Consider the following 25,832-nt stretch of genomic DNA (forward strand, 5'->3'; position numbering starts at 1 on the left):
TCATTCTGTCTATCCCATTCCCACTGCCTTTATTTTCCCTCCATCCCAGGCCGTCCCTTCCTTTAGCAATGCACCATCCTCACCACTCATCTCGCTGCCCGTCCCCGCCCCCTCAGATCAGTGCCTAATCAGCTGCCGCCAAGGCCACAGAGTGACAAGTAGGCGGTGCTTTGACGTCACGCGGCGGGTCTGCCTGAGCTGCACTGCAACCGAGCGCCAGACTAGCCGGAGTGCAGCGGGCGGGTTCGAGTCAGCGGGCGCGCTGGACTGACGGGCAGCGGGCGGGAGACAGTGGATTACAGCCTCCGAGGTGGCGTGAGCCAAGAGACACTGCACGAGGCGCCCCAGGCACGCGTAGGAGGACAGCGGCGGCGACATTCCTTGGCCCGAGCGACTCCAGCCGGGCAGCGGGCGCCGAGCCCGCAGCAATGGAGCTGCCCGCGGCCGGTGAGCACGTATTTGCTGTGGAAAGCATCGAAAAGAAGCGGGTCCGCAAGGTGAGTCTTCGGACATTTATTTTAGATGTGAAGCGTGATCGGTGGGGGGATAGTGGGGCAGGTGCACGGAGGTCATTGGCGCCGTTGCAAGTTTCCGAACGGAGTTGTGACGCTGATTTTTTTTTAACAGTAAAATACGAACCAGCAATACCTGCCCTGTGCTGTCGTGGCGCTATTCCGCACTTACTGCCTCCATAGTCCCCGAGCCTATTTTTGGGCTACCTGGGGAACACCCGGGCGCAGAAAGGGGTGTGGTGTCCAGAGTGACTTGTTTTCGAGGGAAGGAGGGTGTGTGCAATGCATGGAGGATCCAGCCGGCATAGCGAGAACGAGGCCGGGGAGAAAGTTCTGCGGTGCATAGACGCTGCGGAGGGCGTCCGGGGGTTGCCCCAAGGTCTTTTAAGTGTTTAGAGGATTTGTCGATCATTTGGGGTGCAAACGTAGATGGGAACGTTCTGGCCTGTTGACAGAACTCTTTGGGGGGCATGGAGGGCGAGATGGCTTGAGTGCATGGCTCAGGATTTTCGTGTGCACAGGCGGCATCACTAACCAATTATCGCTTCCCATTGCAGGGCAGAGTGGAATACCTGGTGAAATGGAGAGGATGGTCCCCCAAGTAAGTATGCCACGATCATTGAGCTTGGAGAGGTTGGATGTTGGAGGCACTTCGTCTATAGGCTGCGTACCGAAGAGCTGCACCCACTGGTGTTTTTAGAATGGGGCGTGACAAGGTGGTAAAATGGGGGAGGAGCAGTGAGACATCAGGAGAACATGGCTTCCCTACTTGAATATCGCAGCATTGGCTGCGCAGTAACCGTGAGACGGACCCTCCACTATTTCATCTTTAGGGCATCACCCTGCGTGTGATACTGCAGGTGTTGTCGTGTGGAGAGCCCACCGCCCCCCATTCCTACAGCGGTGGGTGCAACCTCCTTTTCAGTTGATCCTGACTGGTGCGACATTCCCGATGCCCCGTCTTTGCTTGTATTTTGGGGGTGGGTATGAGGGACCGCCTTGGAATCTGCAGCATACAGCGCGACACTGTACATCCTGGATGGTACTGTCAAAGTAAGCACACCGGATGGGTAAAGTGATGCATACTTTACAATAGTGCTTCTTGTTCAGTTTAGCTTTGCTGTCACTCGAACCTGCCGCCAGAGGGCACACTCCGCGGCAGTTCGAGAGGGCCTTTGCGTCTTCTTTTAGTGGCAGCACCTCGGGGGTTGTCCCCTATACAAGATGACATTAGCGGGAGAGGGGGTGTGGTCTGCTCGTGATGTAGGAGTAGGTTCACGCGAGGAGAGCAGGGTGCTCCTTGGTCATGTTCATAACAGCCTTGCGTTTTTGTCTACAGCGGTGTGAGCGCACAGTGCTCGGGTTATTTTGGGGACTGCTGCTTGTATGTATGTGAATTCTTGGTTTAATCACGTATTATATTTTCTCTTTTATCTATTCCAGGTACAACACTTGGGAACCAGAAGAAAACATCCTCGATCCCCGGCTCCTTATCGCCTTCCAGAACAGGTGAGCAGCAGCACGCGCATTAACTCTTCCACTGTCACCAAGCGCAATGCCAGTGGTCGCGGGAGGGGGTGCGCGACCACTGGCACATCGAGCAGCTGTGCAGGTTCAGCTCCGTGCACTGCTCTGGCGGGTGCAGGTTGGCTGTGTGCTGGGGTGGTCGGCGCAGGGCCTGGTGATTGTATCTCGACACTGCCTTGGGATTTGTGTACATTGGTCCAGAGTTGGTTGCAGAATGGCCCTCCTGTGCTGTGAGTGGTTGGTGAACGTCGGCCTAGATGGTGCTTGTTGTCATCGAGCTGGGTCCTGTCGGTGTGGACGATGTTAGTTGTGGTGGCGATCGCCCTTGTTCTGCTGGATTTTGGCTGCAGCCCCTTGCGCAGCAGGCCGGGCCTGCCCTGCTGTAGTTATTAAGGATGAAGCTGTGCTGCGAGGGCTGGGGGCAGAATACTCCCTGCTGCTCAGGGGTAGGCCGGCCGTGTGCTGTTAATTTTGGGGGAGGAAGGCCAGTCCTGCACCGGGATTGGCGCAGGCGGTAAGGGTGCACGTCTGCCCCGTGCTCCCGCATGTCCTTGTTGCTTTGGTAACCGTGCCTCCTTGCAGTTGGCTGTTTTGCTCGTTGCAGCAGAAGCCTCGGCGCTGGGGCCGGGTTGCGCAATACTCTGCGTGTGCTGTTCGGCGTCACGAGTGGAGTTAACTCATTCGAGGCTACAACGTTATAGTCATGCAGCTATCCAGCCTGTCTGTCTGAACATAAACACAACTGCAGATCGTGTTACCATGGAAACATCTAGACTGTCTGTACCATCGGAGCCCATGAAATAACATGAGCAGACTTTACCAGTTGATTCTGTCGTTTTGGACTTACACGGGTGATTGTGCCATCGCCTCCTGTTACCAAGAATTAACTCATTCGCAGCCTGTTCCAATTGGATAGCTTAACCAGCGTGCTGATCCTGAACCTGCCGCTTTGGAGTAGTCCAGTCACACTGCAACACCAGATAAATTGGGATAATAAGTGGTCCTGCCAATGACCACTGGAGCTATAGTCATACAATGAGCCAGCCTTGAGCCCGGCACCAATGCTATCCGACCCTGTGCACTTAGCACAATCCGGCTGGTCTGTATATCGTCAGAGGTTGTCGGCATGAAATAACCTCCCCAACTTGCACGACCCAGGCGCATCACCCTGCCGTGAGCCAGCTGGTTCACCCGTGCCGGTTACCATGGAATTGCCCATCCAGTTTGGAGCATCAAAGCATGTCCTCCCCATAGGATGACCGAGCAGCCCGGCTGCGAAGAGAGTCTACTGGTGTCATACTCCTGCGCATACATGTGCCTGAAGGGCCTGTCGCGACCGGCTGTCTGTGCATTTGCTCGCACTGATCAGTGGTTCTTATATTTGTAAATCACATTTGCAACACGGACAGCCCAAAAGCTTCGCATTTGCTTACTTTCAAAATCCTGCCAGCGGATAGCATCTCAGAAGTTATATACCCTTTTACCCCCAATTGCCGAATCATTTGGGAACGGTCTGTTGCAAACCGGCAATCGGGCCCTGTTTTCGAAGAATGCGCCTTGAGTTCGTGGGAAATGAAAGGAACGGGTGTAGTCTGGCCTGCTGGTGAAAGAGGGAGCTGTCTGTGGGGTAGCCGGGCCTGACCCCAGCCCTACTGTATTTTTCAACTTCGACAGGGGGCTGTCTGGAAATTCCCCCTTTTCCAATGGGAGAAACTCTACTTCTGTACTCTGCACTATGACAGGCAGCTGTAGAGAGAGATGTGTGTGCACTGAGCCGATTTTCTCTTAAGCGTACCATACGAGGCTGGGGATCAACTGCATGGATGTAATATTTGTGCTTCCTCAGCCCACTCTTTCGAGAGGAGCTGGTCTCCGCGAAATCTGCGGATGGTGCATGGGTGTCACTGTACATCTGTGGTCTTTTAACCAGTGTGGCTAGACGCCGCCTCGTTTCCCTCTTAGTTCAGGTTCTGCTGCAGAGATCTGTGTGTTGCCTGCGGTCACAGCTTATAACCCTGAGAGGGCTCGCTGAATCCTTCATGTTTCCTAGTTTGACAGCTTGAAACAGAGCCATACAGAAGGACACATTTTATGAATGAGGTACTGTGTGCAGACCTATAAGATGTTATTAAGAAATGTGGCCCATGGTAGTTTTTTTTATTTTCTAAGTGGGCTGTAGATATGGAACTTTTAAATTCTGGTTCAGAGTATTGATTTTTTGACTAGTGCATTGCATTTTAAAAATGGACCAGAACCCTGTTTGAGTGAGCCAAAGAACACCCGATTTTAGTATTGCAGGAGTTTTTGTAGTGAGTTCCAAAAGCAGAGGAGGTGAGATAGAAGAAGGAGGCCCAGAAATGTAGTACATTGTTGCCCTCCGCAATCGTTTTTCTCCTCAACGTGCAACTACAGGAACACATGCATCTACAGACTTAGTCACACATCTACCTATCATGCTTGACGCTATGCTGCAGAACTCAGCCAGCCTCCCTGCAAGTGGGGCAAGGTGCCCTCGTAAGCCCAGTCACTGGGGGTACATGTCTATTTGCGCTCTCTTATCTGTGGGGTACTATAGAGATCCACCTTAATGTGTATACTAAACTTGCTTATCCGCAACTCACTCTATCAGTATGCTGATGGTTCCAAACTCTGTTTTGAATTGGTGTCCTAAGAGTGCTGCAAACACAGCATTTACTGAATGTGGTGTTTTCTATTTACTAAACAAACCCATCCATAACATTCAACTACATTTGGGAAGAACAAATGCCAGAACTAAGGTCTGACAAACTTAGATTGTCGGTCACTAAATCGCCACTATAGATCAATTTCTTTCTCTGTGCTGTATATTAATTACGAACATTTTGGGAACTAAGATGAGTATCTTGGTCGAAGCAATCACTGGACAACCCCTGAGACAAGTAATTTTTTGAATGAGACCCTCATATTGACAATGTACCAACAGGCCCTGGCTCAAGAAATGCTGTTATTCGGGCACTGCAACCTGTGTGTGGACATCCAAGAGCTTAAAATGACTGGACATGGCAGAGAGCATGGAAGCCTTAAATTGTATTGTATTGTAATTGCATTTGTATAGCACTTACTACCCCTGATGTTGCTTTGAAGCACTTTTTACGGCGAGTAGCATGCTTCTCCAGAACCCATAAAGGATTATTGGTGAATCAATATTCTGAAAAGCAGCATGCTGGGCATACATACTGACCCAGTGTTCACATGTACTCGTTGTAGACATTCTACTAGTCCAATCCACATTTTTGGACTAACCATTCACTTACCACACTCCATCTGACAAACCTGAGCCAAGGCCCACAACAACCTTCACGTATCGTTTGCGCTTTTACCCTCCCTTTTCCACCTGCTAATTGAAGGTGGCAAAGACTGATCACAAAATCCTCACCAGACATCCAGATATAGTTGTGCTATGCCACTCATGCGCTAGAGATACTTGGTAGACAGCCAGGTTGGCACGTTTTGTTTTTGCTCTTTCATTTTAACTGTTCTATCTTCCAAACAGTTTATGAAGGGCCTATTCCCTTTGTATTGAAACACTTCATTCTAGACATTGACGTTTTATTAGGCCAGAGGCATGCATTTGGTGTCGATTACCCACCCCCTCCAAATAGATGTGATTCTAATTGTGGTTTGATTAACAAGGGTGTTCATATATCTGACATTCTTGTAATTCATCACTTCATTTCAATTGATATTTACAGTAGCCCCCAACACTATATTTCAAAATTACATTCCCATTCTGTCTATTTGCACAAGCCACCCACGTGTCTGTTCAGTGTGCAACCGATGAGAGGGCATGCCAGCCCTCGACCCATCTTTTCTCTGCCACACCCACCAGGTAATGGAAAGTTTACTTCACCTGATGCCCTGCCCAAGTCTTAATCTCATCGACTCCACCACTATGGGGAGAGGTAGAATAAAAAAAAGCCAATCAGTGTTAATATTTACTAGGGACTTTTTCTTCAGTTGTTCATTATAGAGAGTCTGTTCTGCCGCAGGGGTGTACATGACAACCAGGTCATTAACCCTCGCAAGGGACGCAAAGACTCCACCAACGCATCCGTGCTCTGACCTGATAAATGAACTCCATAATGTTGAACCTGTTTGCACCTCTGGTCAACTTATGCAGCATATGTTTGCTGCACAACTTCACCATTTTAGTATTAAGATGCCTCACCTAATCATAAACCTAGCTGGTATGCTTGCTCCCTACCTTCTCATGCGAATGGTATCAGAGCACCCTATGAGTACCTTCATGTCAGATTACCTAACCAAGAGGATTCTCATAACCTTTTTCGATCCAATGTCATCAGATCGTTGACGCCGCGTTGGAGGATAAATTCATTTGGGGACTGGAGCACCTCACAAGATCTTGACTTGGAGACCGTCTTGCACAGCTATGCAAACCACAAATCTCAATTGCCAAGCCACTTGAATGTCTTACCGGAGAGCTCCATAGCTCAGGTCACCTTAGACTGCCAGATCCATGCTGCAGTATATAGCATACATGAGTGGCTCATCACATAGACACAATCTGAAATCAGGTGCCTGCAGAGGGGGTGGGAGGCCAGGACCTATAAAATGCCTAAAAAGCACATTTCTTGTTGCCCCATGTCGCAGGCAATGCTATCTGTGGGAGTACTGAAACTGAGTCCAACTATACTGTGCCTACTGTGTTATCCCACATGATGCATATTTAAAATCATGATCATTATTGAGCCATGATGTGCCCCATAACTTTGCTGTGCCTTTAAAAAAATCTTATTTACGTGATAGAAAAGCTGTACTACCAGTTTAAAGTTGTCTTATGCACATGCAAAGCAAAGAGCTATTTAGTAACATTGTCCTCAACTTTCTGTCTCTTGTATTCTGCAGACCCTTTGGAGTCTGATGATTCCACCCTCCTTCACCTTGCCCTTACTAAAAGGAACATCTCCACAAAGGTCCCTTCCAGAGCTTCTCTTTAGTCTTCAGAGTCACTTGGACAGAATAGACTCGGCCATTCTATTATTTGTCTCTCATCTAGTTCTTCTGATACCTACTTTTTTAGGTTTAAAGTGTAATGAAAACGTTTTCTATACAGTCTTTCTTCTTTGGTTCAGCAACCTTCAGCCATTGCCTTGCGACATTGTCAATCACATCTTGGATCAGCCCACAGACGTATTGAGTTTGATGCTCTTTCTGTTGTTTCTTTATTCTTCGCCTTCCAATATAATGCAAGAAATACTATTTTACATGTGAAAAGTATATTTTCATATTCGGCTTTAAATACTCATCCAAGTATTGTATAGAAAAAAAAAATACTTTTGTTTTTTTTGCAGTGCATCATGCATTTTTTTGTAAGTGCTCGAGTGCAGTTGTCAAACTTGTTTGCTTTGTTAATGCTTTTTGTCTTCCTTTGCGTCAAATTGTCCTGGGAGCCACAACTGTCTGCTTTAAATTATCCTCTTCCTTGTCCAGCTCCTTCTGCAGCTGAGCCACAATACACCTCTCCTCTTTTATAACTGGCCTCTGCATTAAGCCCTAGTGCTCCAAGCTCTGTATCACTGGAGGGACAGATTGCTGTAGTGGAGAAGGCAGGAGTATGGACAGTCGCTGACCTTGGCGAGCCAATACATCTGCCCACTGGAAGAGGTGTCATTAGGCCATTGCGAAGGAAATAGCCAAGTAAGCTGAGCCAATACACTAGTCTGCAAAGCTCTATTTAAGGAAGGGATACTTCCTAGCTTGAATCTTCGGTGCTAGAATTTGCCCCATATAACTTACTGTAGGGGGGATAAAGTTTGCAACAGTCGCCAACAAATTTGCTATCTGCAGTGGCAGAGCACTGGAGACGTATCCATGCTGCGAGAACATGCTGCTGCTAATGAGATGTGCATGGTGCCTCCAAGATCAGCAGCCATGGTTGCAGGTTTTTCAATCAGTGCCCTTAAAATGAAATCTAACAACCCCCACATCATTGCTGCCAATGCTGAGTTGTTTGGGGCTGGCATGTGTCTCAGTTTTGGGCCTCTACATTGAGAACAGTGACATCACCTCAACTGCTGGTATTCATTGGGGCACATAGCCTTCCACTATGAAGAATGTCCTCTTCACCCACCAGACTCACTGCTGAAAAGTCATCTTTCATGGTGTCTTAGAGCACGGACTTCCTTGATATGTTTGGTGCACTTTGACTATAACTCTTCTTTTTGGCTGCTTTCCATGTCTCCTTAACTGGCTGAAAAGGGACACCATGGACATACGACAATGCATTTAGCTTCTGCCCAGAGTCCTCTACCCTGGCCTTTTTCCAAACACTAATTTGAGAATCGAGGTCAGGTGAGAGTCTAGCTCATTGCTTTGACCCAAACTCTTGGCCATGCTAACTAAATTCAGCTATCACAGGCTCTTCTAGTAGCCAGATTATCCTCTGCCCACCACCGGAAAAATGGTGTTTAAATGTCTTCAAGCAGCCCACGACCTCTGGACCTGATATCCCCTACCTTACTTACCACTGTCCTTCCGCTTGCAACCGACCGTCAAGGAATAGGCTCTTACCAGGCCTGCGATAGGGCTACCAATCGGCCTCCAGAAGTCTTGAAGACTTGTCCCACTGAAAGCAGAGTTAACCACCCTGGCTCTTATTCACCCCTGGTAGCCCAACACTGGCTTGTTGGGCAGATGTGAGGCACTCTTGAGGGCGACATGAATATCGAACCAAAAAGAGACCCCTGTGTTAACAGTGGCTTTGGGTCCATCCCGGAGCTTGGAAGAAAGGTCACGATCATATCAACATAACCTTTTATATTACTTTGATCGGGCCATGCTATGGTGTCACCACTTCGGATCTGACTTCTGCTAACCCTGCTTCCTAGAAGCAGAACTGACCCTCGGGTGTAGCCGGGTGACAAAAGAACCAACACTGTTTGTCCTATAAGGAGATGTCTACTGTGTTTTAGTTGCCCCCGCTCTCCTAAACCTTTTGACCCAAAGAGTCTATAGGGAGCAGGGGAAGCACGGCCGCACTCCAACCCAACCAAAATCCGCTGCTCCCAATCCAGTTAAGTGTAAAAAAAAAAAGTTCTTTTGTGTCTGAGTAAATAGCCCGAGTAAATAGTTTGGTATACCCTTCCGCCAACCATGAGGGTACAGCCATACTGTTAAAAATACTCCCAAAGGCGGAGATGTGGCCTATGTGCCAGAGCTGCTGGTTCTGGTATATTTAAGGTTACCTCCAAGTGTTCTGAGGCTACATTTGTTATTTAAGCCTAAACTTTCATGTACTGACAGTTTGTTAGATGTTTGATGCTATTTTTGTACCTTTAGAGACTGTATTGGGCATTATGGGGCTGCACTTGCCATTTTAAAGTGATAACTGCACATTGTGATGCTGCACTGGGCATTTGAGGCTAAACCCAAGGTCATCACTCTTATGTGTGCAGTAAGTGCAGTGGCACCGTGGCCAGGGATATGAGGGGCCCACTGCACGACTGCACCACACTTTTGGCTATTTTCTTAACTACCCAATAGGGGGGGCAGTTTCTTAGCTTGTATTGGGCTCATGGCACCCTTGCAACACCACTGGTTATACCTGTGCATGAGGCTGCGCTGAGTGTTTTAGGCAATAGCTTTTCGCTATATACCACTAATTGGTATTTCAGGTGCATGTAAGAATATATCTGTGCATTATGGCGCTGTACTGGATATCTGTGACTGCACCTAATCATAGCATGACTGCCCTGGACATTTTGGCTGTGTACCCGAGATGAGTTGCATGTGCCAGGGAATATAATGGATGTGTCTGCGATTTAGAGCTTTGGGCATGTGAGACTATATTTGGGCACATGGTTTTGTACTTTGGCATGTGAACTGTAGCTGGGTATATGATGCAACACACTATGGGCACAACGGGGGATAAAATTACATTTTGAACTTTAATTGTTATTTTATATTTCACTTACAATAGTTTTCCCACTTAAGTAGTTGCTTTCTTTGGTATCATCAGTATCAAATACCTAGTGGGAGAATTTCTCAGGCGCCATCATGGCTGGAATAATTGTGATGGTACTCCTTGTGGTATCGAGGTGAGTGAAGTCACTTTGTTACCCTAGACATTTCGATGCATTCACTTCCATTGAAGGAAACCGACTGCTCCCTCTACCCAAGGCTCACTCTCCTGTACAGCAGGAAGGAGCTATAAGACCAGGAACCCCCGATATGACCGGACCTAAACACCACCCAAACGAGTTACCAACAGGACACAAAATAAGCTTAGTTTGTGGATCATTTTATTCAACAATTGTGCAAAAGATAAACTCAACACAAGAAACGGTGCATAGAATTGTGTACATCAATCACATTCAAAACCACGAGGGCACAAACTGTTAATACAATAACTTTGTGTGACTAGGAAAAATTTCCAGACCATTACCGCAAGGGGGCACCTCGCAATGCTGTACACCGTTGGACCACACAAGGTGCAACCACCTGCATTAGAGAGGGGCGGTCCCATGCCCCTGTACCCTTGTCCTCACAATGGGCACCGTCCCCAAAGACCAATCTCCCCAGGGGCTGCGGAAAAGGTGGGCAGGAGCAGGGCACCCCTTGCCGACCCCGAGATCTAAATGTGCGCCCTAGTCCACAAGCTGGTGTACATCCTCTGGTTGGCCCAGGACTGTCTAATCTTCCCCCTTGGAACTAGCCTGAGGGGAGGGGGACTACTTCCGAAGGAACCCCCATCCCCCTATTAACTGGTGGGGGGTGACTTATGTATATTTAGACACTGCTGACCCACAGTAAGCCTAAAATTAGGGTCGGTGGGAGCAAGAAGATGCAGTGCCGATCCGCTACGCCGTCGTGATGGCCAGGTGAGAAAAGGCCAAAGGGCATGGGGTCTTTATACCCCCACCCTGACCATCCCGGCGGTAGCGCCCAACACTGACGCACTTCCGGTCACCCGCTAATCGTGAGATCGGAAGGCACGAAGTCCAGAACTGGTTCTGGCTGCCCAAGGCTGGCATCCCGCCAGATCGTGCAGGGCCCGGGTCCTAAGTGCCGCGTCCACCCCCCCATTGGGGGTGGACGCCCTGCCCAATATTATCTTCTCATATCTACTCACCTACCCTCCCCCTCGCTGCATCCACTCAGCATCATTGTGTGCACCAAAGACCTGTGCTGTAACCATACAGTCGCCATGTTTTACCTGAACGTTGCTCGTCTATTCGATACATTATGGTCCATCTTACAAGGTTGGCAGATGCTGGTGCGAGAGTAAAAGATTTACAAAAGAGGTCTAGGATATAGGTACAGCACTTATCACAGTCTTGGGAATATCAGTCAAAGTAAGGTGCGAGAGTACCTGAAGTCTGGAATCCCTGATTATGAGCTAGTATATATGGTCCATTTTACAAGGTTGGCAGATGCTGGTGCGAGAGTACCTGAAGGCTGGAATCCCTGATTATGGGCTAGTATACCAGTAGCAAATTCCGAAAATTGAGTGTTTTCCCGTAATGTGAAATAACCACAAGGCCCGTGAAATACCTGGCTCTTTTCCCTGTGATTTTTTCCAGAGGGAGAGAGTGATAGAACGAGGGGCAGAGGGAATATTGGATCTTGCCTGGGTTATATCCTGGAGCGTGCTCGGGGCAGAGATGTGAAATGGCCAGGAATGGGGAGGGGGATTACCTAAGGCTCACCCCGGGTCAAAAATTGACTTCTAGGGTTCTAGCAGCATTTCCTTCGTGTCATTTTCCATTAAACAACTGGGTATAGGGTGAGCTAAAACAACGGGTGAGGCTTTTGGTATTCGGTAGGGTGTAAGGTTTTCTAACCATTTTGCTGTATCCGACACTGGAGTCGCTGACGAGATCTATCTGCAATTGTTGAACAATCGCATCTTGTAGCCCTCAGGGCCCTTAAGATCCCTTTAAACCCGGTGTGGCTTTCTAAATGGCAGTAAATTTCCGGCCGTTCTTTGGACGATGATCTGAGCCGTTCCAACCCCCTCTGTACGTGGAAGCTAATTTTGCTGCTGAATAAATAGATCGGCGCCCCCTCCCCCTCTCTGGGCTGAGGTGGTGCTGTTTCAGGCAACGACTCGTTATGTGAATCGTAATGAGGTCATTAGCATGTTGGCGGAGCTGATGGAAGCTCTCCTTGTATTTGGGATTGATTAGGCCTTTGCCCAATGGGGCGCCTTTTCCCTGTGGATGGGCCTGGCCTCTCTTCCTGGCATTGGACAAGCTGCCCCTTGGCGCACAGGTCACGCATACGTCCCCCACCAAGATACGCCTCGGTCTTTTTCCAGTCCTGTGAGTAGTCTTGAAGGACTGTTGGCATCAGCTGCCCTGACATAAAGAAACATTTTCTTGATTGTGTATAAGTGTTATAGCTTTGAGAATCTAAAATAAGTTTGATTCGTATATTTGTTGATATCACACAAAACCGCCAGATAAAAACCCCTTTTTCACGGCAAACCGTGCATAACCCCATTATCGACGTTTTTTGCGGATGTAGAATTCAGATAAATAAACCCATCTCTGGTTGCTGACGGCTCTCAGCCCTCCTGCCCCCTTTCATTACTGCTGCTAGAAGCGTCCTGTCCTGATCTAGCAGTGATGTGTTGTTTGAGTGTACTTGCTGTGCGGTTAGCTGTACCCCCTCCCCCCCGGAGCCCCCCTTCAGAGGCCGCTGATGTGTTAGATGGATTGTTAAAGGTGGTTTAAGCTTCGCTGCGGTGTTGGAAAGGTTGTGTTAATTGCATTTGTTATTGATTTTTTTTTTCTTTCTTTCTGCAGGGAGCGGCAGGATCAGCTGTTGGGGTGCAAGAAGCGAGGGCCCAAAGCCAAGACAGTGCTGGTGCAGGTGAGACTGAGGCATAATATCTTTCTCTAACACCCTGTTGTATATATGTTGTATCTCTTATGGTGTTGCAGAGCACACTCCAAGGGCCAGAGCTGTGGAAGTGACAGCCGGGTTTCTGGCTCGCCTACCTCTCCGCAAGGAGGGCAGGCTGGGTGAGGATCCGTATAGCCTTGCTTGGTTGTATGTGATTTTATAGAAACATTAATTCATAGAATATCTGTTCTGAGAAGCCTTTTCAGCCGAACTGTTAACTTACAATTTCCAAAGGAATGGCTTTTGCCATTTGGTAGAAAACCATTTATTATGTGTATTTTATTTCGAAATTGACATTTACTTGTTTTTTTTAAATGGTTTGTCTCTTGGTTTTTCTGCAAAGTTGACATTTCACCTCGCTCCCAAATCCTGGTACTGGGTGATGTCTCGCATTGTGTATTTAAAGAGTTGTCCTCACCAAGGTTCTGCATTCCCAATCCTCTTCCTACTGCCCACTCCTCCCCTCCATGTTCTGTCTCGTAATCCCCTTTTTCCATCCCTACCCAGTTTGTTTTTTGGAGGTGGGAGAGGTGTGTGGGCACCCTCTTTGAACCCCTTTCGTTTTTCACCCTCCCCCATGCCCCCTCACACATTTTTTTTATGTGTCCTACTTCCACACGATTAGTTGCATCTTTTTTTCCAGCATTAATATTAAAACCGTGTTCCTTAACAGTAATCTCAATGGTACCCAGACATTTTCCCATTCAACAAATATTTAAAAAAGTGTTTTTAGTAATTAGCTCACTTTAACTGCTGTTAGAGTGTTGTTATTTTATATCATATTCCATTGCCTTTTGTTTGTTTTCCCATTATCCTGGTTTTTAGTAATTTGGTTTGTCAGTTTTCCATGAATTTAGGTACAAACTTTTAAAAGGCCTGCCTGACTGACAGAAATTAATCTGCCTGTATGGCTCACTTGCCTCTGGTAGGCCGATAGGAACAATGACCTATGGCAGGCTGGTAGGGCTGACATATGACTGACCCAGTCGCATCGGCAAACCTAGATTTCTGGTGGTTTTCCCACTAAGCCTGCCCACATATCCTGTCGGCATCAATGCAAGTAGAATAATGTGAAGGTAAAGCAGATCACAGATGCTGCTCTAGTAGTGCACCTCGGATGTTATTGAAAAGGCCCCGCGGGTGTTTTGCTGAGCGCTGCTGGCGGGGGCTCTGCAGCTTTAAATGTCCGTGCCAGGCCGATCCCGCGCTTTGTCACGGTGACTTCGGCAGATCTTGTTTCACGCCGAACAGTGCTGGGCCTGTCTCTGCCCAGCCCCGCAGTGTGTCCTAGTGTAAACAGGCTGCCGTGTGGGAAGGAGCCGTTCTGTACTCGGAGGGAAAGAGTGGACCTTGTTCCCCAGAATGAGATGCTTTTTTCCCCTCCCTGCCCCCCTTACGTCCCCAGCCATTCCCGGACACCGGCCGGCCCTGGAGTCGGTGACCAGCAGCCTGCCGGGCTAGTCTCGTGACTACAGCCGGGGCTAATGTCCCTGCGCAAATTAAATCTCTCCCCGCGAGCTGCCTGGGCATGCCAGACATCTGAACTCAGCACAACAGCTCAGCAGACTGCTCGGAGAATGAGTCCGCGGATTCCCTGCTCCCTCGGATGGATTATTTCTGTGAACGGAGCATTTTAATGATTTCAGAGCCAGGAAGGCTGTTTTAACCCCACCCCCACCAGGGGGGAAGGGACTATAAAGACCGTGCGATTTACTAGAGGGTGGGGTTCTGACAGGGTAGAGGGCTGTGGCAGTCGGTCTCATGTCAGGTGAAGCCTGCCATATGACGGTCTCCCCCCCCCCCCCCCCCCTTCTGTTTTTCAGTGCAGTGGTCTGAAACTGCGTGTTCTCATTGGCCCCGCCAGCAGGGTGGATCATGGCGCTGAGGATGGCTGGGCCTGCCCCTCCTGAGACCGCCCTGCCTGGATAAATACACGCCCTCATGTATTATTGACAGATCTGTTCATGTATCAGTGGCATCCCTTTCGCCGGTGAAGCCTTTCCCGCTGCAAGCAGCTGTCTGCCTCGGGCACCTGCTCCTGGGGGGCTCGGATATTAGCCATGAATGATTTACGTGTGTAAGGAAAGCCTCTCGCGCGGAGTGGCTGATGTCCCTGACCTCAGGTGGGCACTGGAGCAGCCCAGGGTGGTACATCATTTCTTTATTGGACCGTGGGAATCACTATTCTGGAAGGGGGAGGGGTGTGTAATTCAGAGGTAAATCCACGTGGCGCAGCTCTGAGAACACAGTTCCTTCAACGCACTTCTTGGCTTCAAAGAATGGGCGCGCGGGAAAGTCTGAAAAGGTGGGTTTTGCTTCTGTCACCTGCGGTAGTTGCACCTGCCTTACCTCCTGGGGCCTGTGTAGTACAATAACAACCCCATTTCATACAAGCCTTGACAGCGAAGCTTTAGCCATCACCGACGAGTGCTTGGCTCCCTAAGCCAAGGCCCCTAGTAAGGGAATGCAAACTAGTATTTCCTTTTTCTCGCAAAGATTGTATTTTTCTTAAACTCTAAAAACTACACAGGGAGTTGCAAAGTGGGGCTTTCGCAACTTGTGTGTAGGCACGTGTAATTCGTGTGGTCACTCACGAGAAACGGCTAAGCAAAGTAAGCATTCTCATACAAAATACTTGTGAGTTGTCGACACCAACTCTCAAAAGAATACCATGGAAGTAGTAATATTAGGAAAAGGTGGCAACTCCTCGATTAGGCCGGTAACCTGTACCTGGGTGAGACGACGCTAACCTCATCAGACGATACACACTCCTGACGATTGCTTAGCCTTTAGCGAGTGCATCCATGATTTTATAAGCATTATTTTACAGACCATGGAACAGAGGGAGAAAGTGGTTTGCTCACTCTTCTTAGCTTTGATCTAATAGTGGAAAAGCTGGGATTATAATGCTGCTCTCCGGGCAATGCAGTTGACAACAACACTCTTCTTGTTTTTTCTAACTTCAAGCAATCCTGTAATAATTGCTTATTTTGTATAATAATTGATGGGATAGGCAGATTGAGATAATTATGGTTTAGCAGTTCGTGTTTGGTTTGATGTCCAATGAAACAAATTTTGAAGTTATGTGAGAATGTTTGCAAAAGTAATTGGTATAGCTTTTAATAAGCCTTGTGAAGTGACCAGGTGGGACTTGCATGCCTCCTAAAATGCAGATAACCTAATGTATATTTATACGACATATGAAGGGCTGCAATGCACGTATAAAGTTATAGGGAATATCATAGCACATTGCAACTCAGAGGTTACAATATTGTAGTCCTCCAACTCCCAGTGGTAGACTTTGCACATTCTTTACCGCCCCTTGCACTTCTGACTTCAAATTCACCCATGTCAATCAATTCCCTTCGGATAAGTTTTCATTCAGACTCTTCCTACTCAGATCTTTGCTGTACAGAACTCTCCTCATTCATTCCAATCTAAACCAGATCATTGCTCATTCAGATAATTCATGTATAGACTGTACCCAATAACCAGCCATACCTTCCAAATGAGAAATCTCCCTTTCGTATCAGTTGCATCCCGATAAGCTGGACTCCTATTCATAAATAAACATCTGTGTAGAGAGTTCAACCTGAATTCATATTTTCTGAATTCTAAAATATCTGAAATGCAAGACTGTATGTCACTTTGGATGCATGAGCTACATGATTCAGTCCAAAGTTCATGGTCTGTGGTATCAAACAGGCACCGGCAATCCAGAAAATGTATGTCTTCTCCTTTCACTTCATGATGAAAAGCATGTACTGCCACCCCTGGTTCAGCAGTATGACCTCAGAGCTCTGAGAGTGCCTGCCACAGTCTGCCAGTAAGGAATCTGGTATGGATGACTCCCTCTGCCTCCTCCCTTCTTCAGTCAAATTCTATTACCTTTAGCTCAAACAACTTCTGGCTCCTCCCCTTGTTCACATGCAGCCTGTTCCATGCAATACCATCCTAATGCTAGCATCTATAAGGAAGTCCAATATCTGGTGTATCTGTTAATTTCTGAATTAACACTGCCCAATCTTTTAAATCCTCAGCAAGCTTAGTTTGGCTAATGTTTCCTCTAAAGTCAGTAGTTTTAAAACCTTTATTTGATAGAAAAGAGTTGATGCCACACCCCTGAATTATCATTTTCAACAATGTGCTGAAATGACAATTTCTGAGAAGTTTGGATGACATGAAATGGGCAGAGAACTAGAGAACTAGTTACGTTCTGATTTTCTTATGAGAATCTCAATGTCTACACACGGTAATACATTTAGATAACAAATGCCCAGAATCACACTCCCAAAGTTAATTATTGCCCTTCAGATAATCAGCATTTGTTGCATAAAAGCCACAGATCACTTCATTTTTCTATGGTACGGAAGGGTTGATATAATAGGATAGTCCATGTCTCCCAAACTTTGTATTGTTCTGAATGTAGGTACTCCGTTCTAGAGATAGGCTCTGGCTTTTTCGTGGTGGAAATAGAACTCAAGGATGTTTCTGAGGGGAATTTCCTGTGTCTCTTTGTTAGACAAATAAACAGTGGTTCAATCTCACGACTGTGTCCTGGCAGATGGGACCCCACCTGAAGTATTTCAGTGAGTGGTGGATTTGTTGAAGTGCAGTCATTTGGTTGCAGACTTTCTCATTTCTTAAAAGTTTGAGATGGTACCAAAGTTGACATACAGTGTGATATATGGGTTGCTGCCATTAACGCGCATAGTAATGTGCTTGCAAAGAAAACGTCAGTTTGAACGTCAGCGGGATGTGATTTCTAAAAATCTTACAAATCCATTAGGTTGGAGTGTACTTGTGGCATGTGTTCGAACGAACTCAGTAGACTTGGAAACAAACAGTTTTTCTTTAAACCACTAATTTTCTGGACATACAAGTACAAAGATTCCTTCTACCTTCTAGTCTCTGGTGCTAACTTATAACTCTAGTTCACATTAGATAGTGAATTTTCTAGTCTGTCTCAGGATTTGTCACACATTTTGGTGGCCAAGCAAGGATGATGAACTTTAGCAAGCAGCTATAAATTGGTCATGCTTTTGATCTGAGTGACAAGAGCCAAAATTACATACTACACCATAAAGCATCCAGAGTTTTGGGAAATATATCAATTGGTATAATATTGTTTTATGGTTTTAGAAAGAGGTGCATATTATGTAATTGGTTTGGTAGGCTATTGTTCATAATGGATTGAGGTGGTGTTTATGAGAAGTAACAACCCAAGCTCTGAAGTTCTTGTTTAAGATGTTTGGCGTGAAGGATTACCAAAACAAATCGTGTTTAGTATTGTTCACTAAAGATTTTGGACTTTTTGGGTCACAGGATTATTCAGCAATTATCTATGGCATATTTTCCTCCTCTGTTTGCTGTCTTGATCGAGCAAGACAATTGATTGTCAGAGGGTGTTATGCACCTGGGTTGAATGCTCAAAGTTTGCCACCGAAAGGTTTGGCACATGTAAGTAGACACTCCATAGGGTAACTTGGATCGTAACATTTTGAGAAGAGAATGTAGACTTCTGACATGGTACTCAAAGGCACGCAGATCTTCTGTCAGCCCAAGAGGGTGAAACATGTTGAAAGGAAATAAGCATTTAGGAGCATGAAACGTGAGAAACGAAAAGAGTTTCCTAAAGATTGTGGTCCGCTCGGCTTGATTGTCCATTGTGTGGTTATTTTGGTACCTCAAAATTTGTTTTTGTGGCAGGAGAGAGTGAGTTTCTGTGTCAAGGACTCTGGGGCTAATGTTGGTGTTTGTGATCGTTTTTTCTGTTAAGAACTGGTGTGATAGGTTTGTGCTGTAAAGGAATGTACTGTTCTTGGGAACGCTATGAAGCCGGGGTGGGCATCTGGAAACAGCCGCCCAATGCTATGATAGGGCAATGGTGGAAATATCACTTATACAGACATGTGCTTCTTACCACAGGAAAAACCTTCTCCTTTAAAATCCTTCCTACTGAATAATTGAACATGTTCTGTTCTTTCACCACAGACTACCAAACCCCACTGTCTAGTATTTTTTGTTAGAAGCTCTTTGTAGATAGCTGGTTCAACGATGTGTTTATATTTAACCTGTTTTTAATAAAAGTGTTCCTATTTGTCAAGGTAACTGCACCAAAGTACACATTGAATTTAAAAAGAAATACATAGGCGGTAATGTTTTACTTGTTAAAAATATTTCACAGTAGGTTTTTTAATTTGTCCCACTGGTGACATTCTACCCTTGGTGGTTTCTTACTTTCTTTGGTTTAAAGATAGAACATGCCAACATTCCCGTGAACTGTAGTGCACTTCCGGGTTGTTAGCAGAGTAAACTATATGACTATCTTGGATGTTGAGTATCCTCCTAATAGCTGTGTAGCACCGACATATATTTTGCATGTTTCGTCATGTGTGCGCTTCCCGTGGGCTCACTTCATGAATCGTAGGCATGGCACAAAGCTTACCCACATAACCGGGTTGGCTGTGGTTAGCCGGGGCTACCCATCATAGAAAGAAGCGTTTTGCCTGGAGCCTTCTCATCAGTAGCCTGGTTACAGTGGCGCTACAGCATAAAGCTTTTTTAAACCCAAGTGTGGAGGCCTTGAGCCTCCCTGCGTTTGAAGCTTCCAACCTGATGTGGCGGCAGATGCTGGTCGAGCCGCTCTGGGCCCTCGAGATCACGGCGCTGCACTGGAGGTTTGCTTGGGCCCAGCAGTAAAAAGGGTTCTCCCGTCAAGTGGGAGTTTTCGGTATCAATCATCCAGCCTTCAAGTTGTCCTCCTTATTCATTGATTAGCGCTTGTAATTGCAGTCCGAGGGCGCGCGCAGAGTTAAACTGCGAGTGACTCCTACCTAGGGTGACCAGACGTCCCGGATTTGCCAGGACGGTCCCTGTTTTCCCCCAGCTGTCCTGGCAGATTTCAAGAAATTTAGCTCATGTCCCGGTTTTTAAAGAGGGTAAACTGAAAAGGGAGGGAGGTGCTTTTTTATGTTTTACAAAGCAGGGATAGTTAGCAGTTGTTTCAAGAAAGCAGTTTAATTAACAGGCAAGCTACTGGGTTTAAAAATTGCATTTTATGTATGTTCTTACTGCCTGTTCTGTAATTCTCTGCTGAGGAGCGCTGTCATTCTGTGCGCTCGCGTGAAGTAAAGTTGTTGTCCTTTTATTTTTGTGGAATGTCCCCGTTTTTGGCTTTAAAATTCTGGTCACCCTACTCCTAACCCTGCGTGGCGGTGCGTCGTGCCGTGCTGCACAGCTGCTCTATGTTTACAAAGCAGAGATGGGTTTCAGGTTACACGGCTCAGCGCTGGGAGCCGGGGGAGTGGATTGGAACAGTTTAACCCTCTGCTAGGTTTTAACAGGCACCTTAGGTGATAGAAGCAAATATGAACTGGTGCTCTTAGCCAGACATAGAGCCGAGTAAACCGTGCCAACATGCATGATGCCTGTGGGTGCATGCATTAGCCCGCTAAGCTGTCTACCGCAAATCTGGTTCAGTAATTCTCAGATAGTAACCAGATTCGGTTAAATCCCCCGGGTCAAATGATCCTGAGGAGAAAGACCCCAACAATGTAGGGCTTGTAGCTAACAGGGATGGCAGAGCATTGCTCTGATGGCAGGTTACAGCGCAGCTGGCCCGGAGCGAGGGTAGAATTCAAGCAAGTTGCGCTGTCCCCGTTAGCTACAAGCCCTACATTATTGGGGGCTTTCTCCTCTGGATCATTTGACCCGGGGGATTTAACTGGATCTGGTCACTATCTGAGAATTACTGAACCAGATTTGTGGTAGTGCCAGAGTGCAGCTATATCATTTCTTGGTCCTGATGAAGTGCCACTAGACCCGTTAGAAGCTAACCAGGCACGAAACATGTCGACTCAATTCTACACGAGCCCTACAGGATCATTATATCCAATTTGGGCCCACGTTTTTAGTTAGACTAGTGCCCCTTGTGACTAAACCAAATTAATTAAGGTTGCCCTAGATCTATTTTATCCTTCACACTCACTGCACTACTTAGCCCACTCACCCTACGGCTTCATCATCAAAAGATCTCCGCCAAAGAGCCCCTTCGTGGGTGCCAGTCAGGCATTGCAGCGCCGGCCCGATGAGGAGCATGCCCAATGATGAAGCATGACATCCTTTGGGGTGTGTGAGGGCACTTTTTAGAAAATATCTGTCTTCCCCTCCCTACCCATAAGAACTGTACACCCTTGTGTTTCTCACTGTAGAAATCAATGGCAATGTCACTAGGATGGGGTCAAACGTTTAGTTAGATGGTTTTGTTTCGAGGATGGATTTGAGGACGGCATCTTCAGAGATGACGTCAAAGTTCTGCCCAGTGACTAAGGATTTGCGCTCCTCTAGGGGGGTAGGATGAATGACCTGATCCACCAGTGATTTAACTTTTTCATCAAAGAATATGGCGAATTCTGCTGCTTTCTTTGGAGAATCGTCAGGCTTGATGGTTGAGCGAGAGCTTTTTGGATTTTTGATGAGGTCAAATAGTTTTTTGGGTTTGTTTTTGGCTGAGTCGAGGAGGGTTCTGAAGTGTGATGCTTTTTCATGGAAGGTGTGTTTGTGGTATTTTGATCTTGCTGAACGTAGAATAGAAATATCAGTGGTGGATGGAGATTGTCTCCATTGTGTCTCCAGGATTCTCAGGTTCTTCCTTTCTTCATAAAGGCATTTGTAGAACCATGGTGCTGAAGGAGTAGGCCTTTCCTTCTGCTTTGAAGTGGAGCGACATTATCAATTTCGACTGCAAGGACTGAGAGGCATTGAGTGGTGAAATCATTGGCATCCAAGTTAGGGTCTAACCTTGGAAGTGACAGCATAGCAGAATCACAGAGTGTCATGGTCAATGTTTTTGATGTTACGGAACCAGGTAGTAGTCCTTTTAGGTTGGCCAAGAGTTATAGAGTGTGACAGGTGAAGAGAGAAGGGGATGAGGAAGTGGTCAGACCAGTCTACTTGAATAGGGATAGCGATTGTAGCATGTCTGCTTTAGAAATAACAAGGTCCAGAATTGAACCCTTAGAGTGTGTTGGATAAGAACATTTGCTGAGAGAAAAGTGGCAAGCCTATTGGCAGCAGAATCCCTTGTGTAAAACTATGAATCGCCCCGCACTACAGTGATACTTTCTATTTAAATTATCCCACCACATTGGGAGCTCTAAGCATATTTAATCATTCAACTATTGCAGGTATGTTAAGTTTGCCCTTTTAAAAATGCAAACTGCATGCCGTGGTCCATCTGCTCACCCTGAAGAGTAAACATATCCACAGTGTTATCATTTATGAGAAATCTGGGGGAAGGATTTTATGGCTTATTTGGAGCCCTCCTTGCCATCCCTTGACATCTATTCTCAGTCAGAACATTAGTGACAGATAATGTTACTGATGGCCCACTACAGAGTGGCTCACTGCTTATGTTTTTCTTCACTAAAACACAGCACTGTGTTCAGCATTGTCCCGGTAATCAGTCCTTTGCACCTCCACAAGATCAATTGAGCACAGTTTGAAGTCCCATGGTCTAGAGTTTACAGTCGATGTATTCGACCTGCACATTGTACTTTTCTCAATAGTTAATAGTATAGAAAGTATAAATAATGCCAGTCAAAGAGGGTGCATACATTTGAGAGGCCGTAGTTTTGTAAGAGCTACGTAGTGGACAGGCCTTCCCCTGTTACTGATTGGTTATGAAAATTAGGAGTAAACTATTAATATATTGACACAGCATGTCTGATTCCTTCACGGCTCAGAGAGCCTCGCCACTTTCCATTCATGCGAATCGGGTCTTGGGTTTGCTGCTAACTACCAGAGAGATTTCAGTGTTGACAACATGTATGCCAAGTTTACTGTTTAGTTGTTACAGCATAAATGCATCTACAAGACAAGTAAGTAATCTGTGCTTTTGTTTTTCTACTCTTCCTAGGTGCCCTCCTTTGCACGGCGCTCCAACGTCTTGACGGGCTTGCAGGACTCCTCTCTGGACAACCGGCCAAACATTGAGCTGAATTCCACAAACAAGAGCCAGTCGCACCAGTATGAGCTGAACAGCAAGAAGCACCATCAATACCAACCCAACGGCAAGGACCACTCAGTCAAGCATCACTCAAATAGTAAGCGGAAATACTACTACCAGCTGAACAGCAAGAAGCACCACCACTATCAGCCGGACCCAAAAATGTATGATGTTCAGTATCCCACTATAAAGGAACCTGTGACTCAGCCCCCAACTGACCACAAAAGAAATCAATTGTCCAGCCATGTGGATAAGTGGGGCCCGGCTGCTGGTAAAACGTACTCACCACAGGCAAAGGACCTTTCTGTGGATGCAAAAAGCACTGCTAGCAGCCAGCTTAATGGCAGTGAGAAGAAAGGACTACCAAACAGAATCAGTGTCCCCAAAAAGGAGGTAGTGACTACCAATGGCATTGGGGGCAAAATGAAAATCGTAAAGAACAAAAACAAAAATGGCAGAATTGTGATAGTCATGAGCAAATATATGGACAATGGGATGCAGGCAGTTAAAATCAAGTCCTCAGAGGACAGCCATGAACTAAAAAGCCCAACAGTGAATGGTGATGGTCTGGAGAAACCTTCTGACGAGAGGACTGTGCAGAAGCCTACAGACAAGCCAGAGCATTGGAAGAAACGAGTTGAAGAAAGGATCAGAATAAGTGACTCCAAAGGGCAGGTCTCGGAAGACGCTGATCGGGGTGCCTCTCAATTAGAACGGCTCAAACAGACTTGCACTACGACTGAGCCAATTTCAGACCAGCCGCTTCAGTTGACAACCAAACGACATTCAGTGCCCTTGCCTTCCTCAACGACCACCTTAAATGGGATTTCAGTGCCCAAGGATACGGGTTGCCAGTACTCCATTTCCAGAAAGCGTTGCCTCTCTGAGACTGAAGTAGGAAGCGAGGTATGTAAGAGGCTGCTTCCCTGCCGGAGCTTCAGTGCACCTAGCAGCCTGGACAGCTCAGCTCAGGGTCCTGTGAATATGCAGGTGGCTCACCAGCCACCAGACATCATCCTCTTGGACTCTGATCTGGACGAGCCCATAGACTTAACATGTGTGAAGTCCAGGCGTAATGACGAGCGGAAGCAGGAGAAAGTGGAGGCCCCAGCATCAAAGCTGCCAGAGCCAGTGGAAATGCGATTAGAGCCAAAGGAGCCCACGCCCTCATTTAAGCCTTTCTTTGGGAACATTATTATTACAGATGTCACTGCAAACTGCCTGACTGTCACTTTTAAAGAGTACATAACTGTGTAAGGTGGCAGCAGATTGATGGAGGTTTCAGCTTCCAAAGAGCAACTACAAAAGTCAGGCTTGTGAAGAACAGAACTCCAGAGTCCAGTGGAAGCACTGAGTGAGCTTGAGGTAGCCCTTGTGTAGAGAGCACCGGCTGTGAATGGACTAATAGGCCATACCCAGGATATCCTTGTCTAGTGGGCACCACTTGACTATATTGTTTAGGGGTTTAACCCAGAATGTTCCATACCACATTGTCCCAGAGGACGTGTTGGGATGTCCACCTATAAGGAAAGTGGCAATAATAATTCCTGCATTTCCTTTGGAAACCCATCCTGAAGGTTGGGCTGGCTGGTTCACTCTACAGTACATAATTGAGGGTTTAGTGACTGGTTTGATTCTGTTTGCGTGGATTCAGTCACTGGCTGTCCTGCTCTAAGTGGGTCAAATGACTGGTCCTCTCCCAGTCTCTGTTTGGTTTCAGAGAGAATACCTTCTCTCCATGCCTACTGGTGTCAGTTGTCAGTATGCCACCATGTTGCTGCGCTCTTGTGAAACGATAGGCGCCAACCTATATCTGACCTGTGTGAGCCTGTAGCCTTATTTTTCTCTGATTCTATGATGGGGAAGTTTACGGACGCGTGCCACAAATGTGCCCACCCCCAGGCACAACACTTTTTCTGTTTTGTTCTGTGAGACTACGGACCGAATTCAGCCCAACAACCTTCATGACTGCCATCGAAGGAGCCGTAAACGAAGCACTTATGGAAATAAGATTATGGTGGTCTATATTTTAACATTGCAAACTTGTCAAGTGGTGGTCTGACCCCGTTTGTATCCGTGGTGTCCTAGAAAAGTATGATCAACATACGATCACCATATTCCTCTATTTATATGTAGGTATTTATACAAAAGATATAACATGTCTAGGTTTTTGAGATACTTGCTCTAGCTGAGGCACATGCATTTTTCCCGGTCACTTTTATTTTCCTTTTTTCTATCATGCAATGGTTTTGTTTCATATGTCACTGTGTCATATATGAATCTGCAATCCACACCTTTATTTCATGAGCTGTAATGTCATTTACTTGGTACATATATATATATATATATATAAATATATATATTTTGATACTGATGGATGTCGTTTCTATGTGCAAAAAAAAGGTCTCTATAGGTGAAAATAGCTTCTATTAGGAAATGCTGCTATAGATCCCTTTTAAAATATAAGCTTCCAGTTAACGGCTTGAATGTAAATATAGAATGGACCTGAAACTTTTCATGAGTTTGGCGTGCGACTTGGCCAATTAGAGCTGTTTCCAATCAGATCACGTCAACATGCGCTTTATCATGAAAACAAAATACTGTACAATGCAATCATTTCTAAGATTATGAAATAATCTCTGAAAGCTGTGAGTGAATTTGTTAATATAATGTAAATACATGAAGAGCCTTCCTTACAAATACAGAATATTTGGAACGATTACTTTGTGTTGGTGTCGAGCTTGTTTTAAATGTGGCAGAAGCGAATCGTCATCCTTTGACGTTTCTCTATCGATTCCTAACTTTCTTTACATCTGGGTGCATTGATGTGACTGCTTCTGGTCTGGGATCGGCGCTTTCGGAGATAGCTTCTGTAC

At 46.4% G+C, this 25,832-nt stretch overlaps 1 protein-coding gene across 1 annotated transcript; it reads left to right on the top strand.

Annotated features, from left to right (window-relative positions):
• Positions 1-204: 204 nt before the first annotated feature.
• CBX4 (chromobox 4) lies at positions 205-24,355 on the top strand. The gene is made up of 5 exons (XM_085617443.1): positions 205-497; positions 1,070-1,113; positions 1,956-2,021; positions 12,848-12,914; positions 22,867-24,355. The coding sequence occupies exons 1-5, from the start codon at positions 429-431 to the stop codon at positions 24,211-24,213; spliced, it is 1,593 nt and encodes a 530-aa protein (XP_085473569.1). The 5' UTR covers positions 205-428; the 3' UTR covers positions 24,214-24,355.
• Positions 24,356-25,832: the final 1,477 nt, after the last annotated feature.

The sequence above is a fragment of the Triturus cristatus genome, chromosome 7 (assembly GCF_964204655.1).
Source record: "Triturus cristatus chromosome 7, aTriCri1.1, whole genome shotgun sequence".
NCBI lineage: Eukaryota > Metazoa > Chordata > Amphibia > Caudata > Salamandridae > Triturus > Triturus cristatus.

Coding starts and splice junctions, on each gene's coding strand:
- CBX4 (XM_085617443.1), top strand. CDS start 429: ATGGAGCTGCCCGCGGCCGGTGAGCACGTATTTGCTGTGGAAAGCATC. Junction 498..1,069: donor AAAAGAAGCGGGTCCGCAAG/GTGAGTCTTCGG, acceptor TTCCCATTGCAG/GGCAGAGTGGAATACCTGGT. Junction 12,915..22,866: donor CCAAGACAGTGCTGGTGCAG/GTGAGACTGAGG, acceptor TACTCTTCCTAG/GTGCCCTCCTTTGCACGGCG.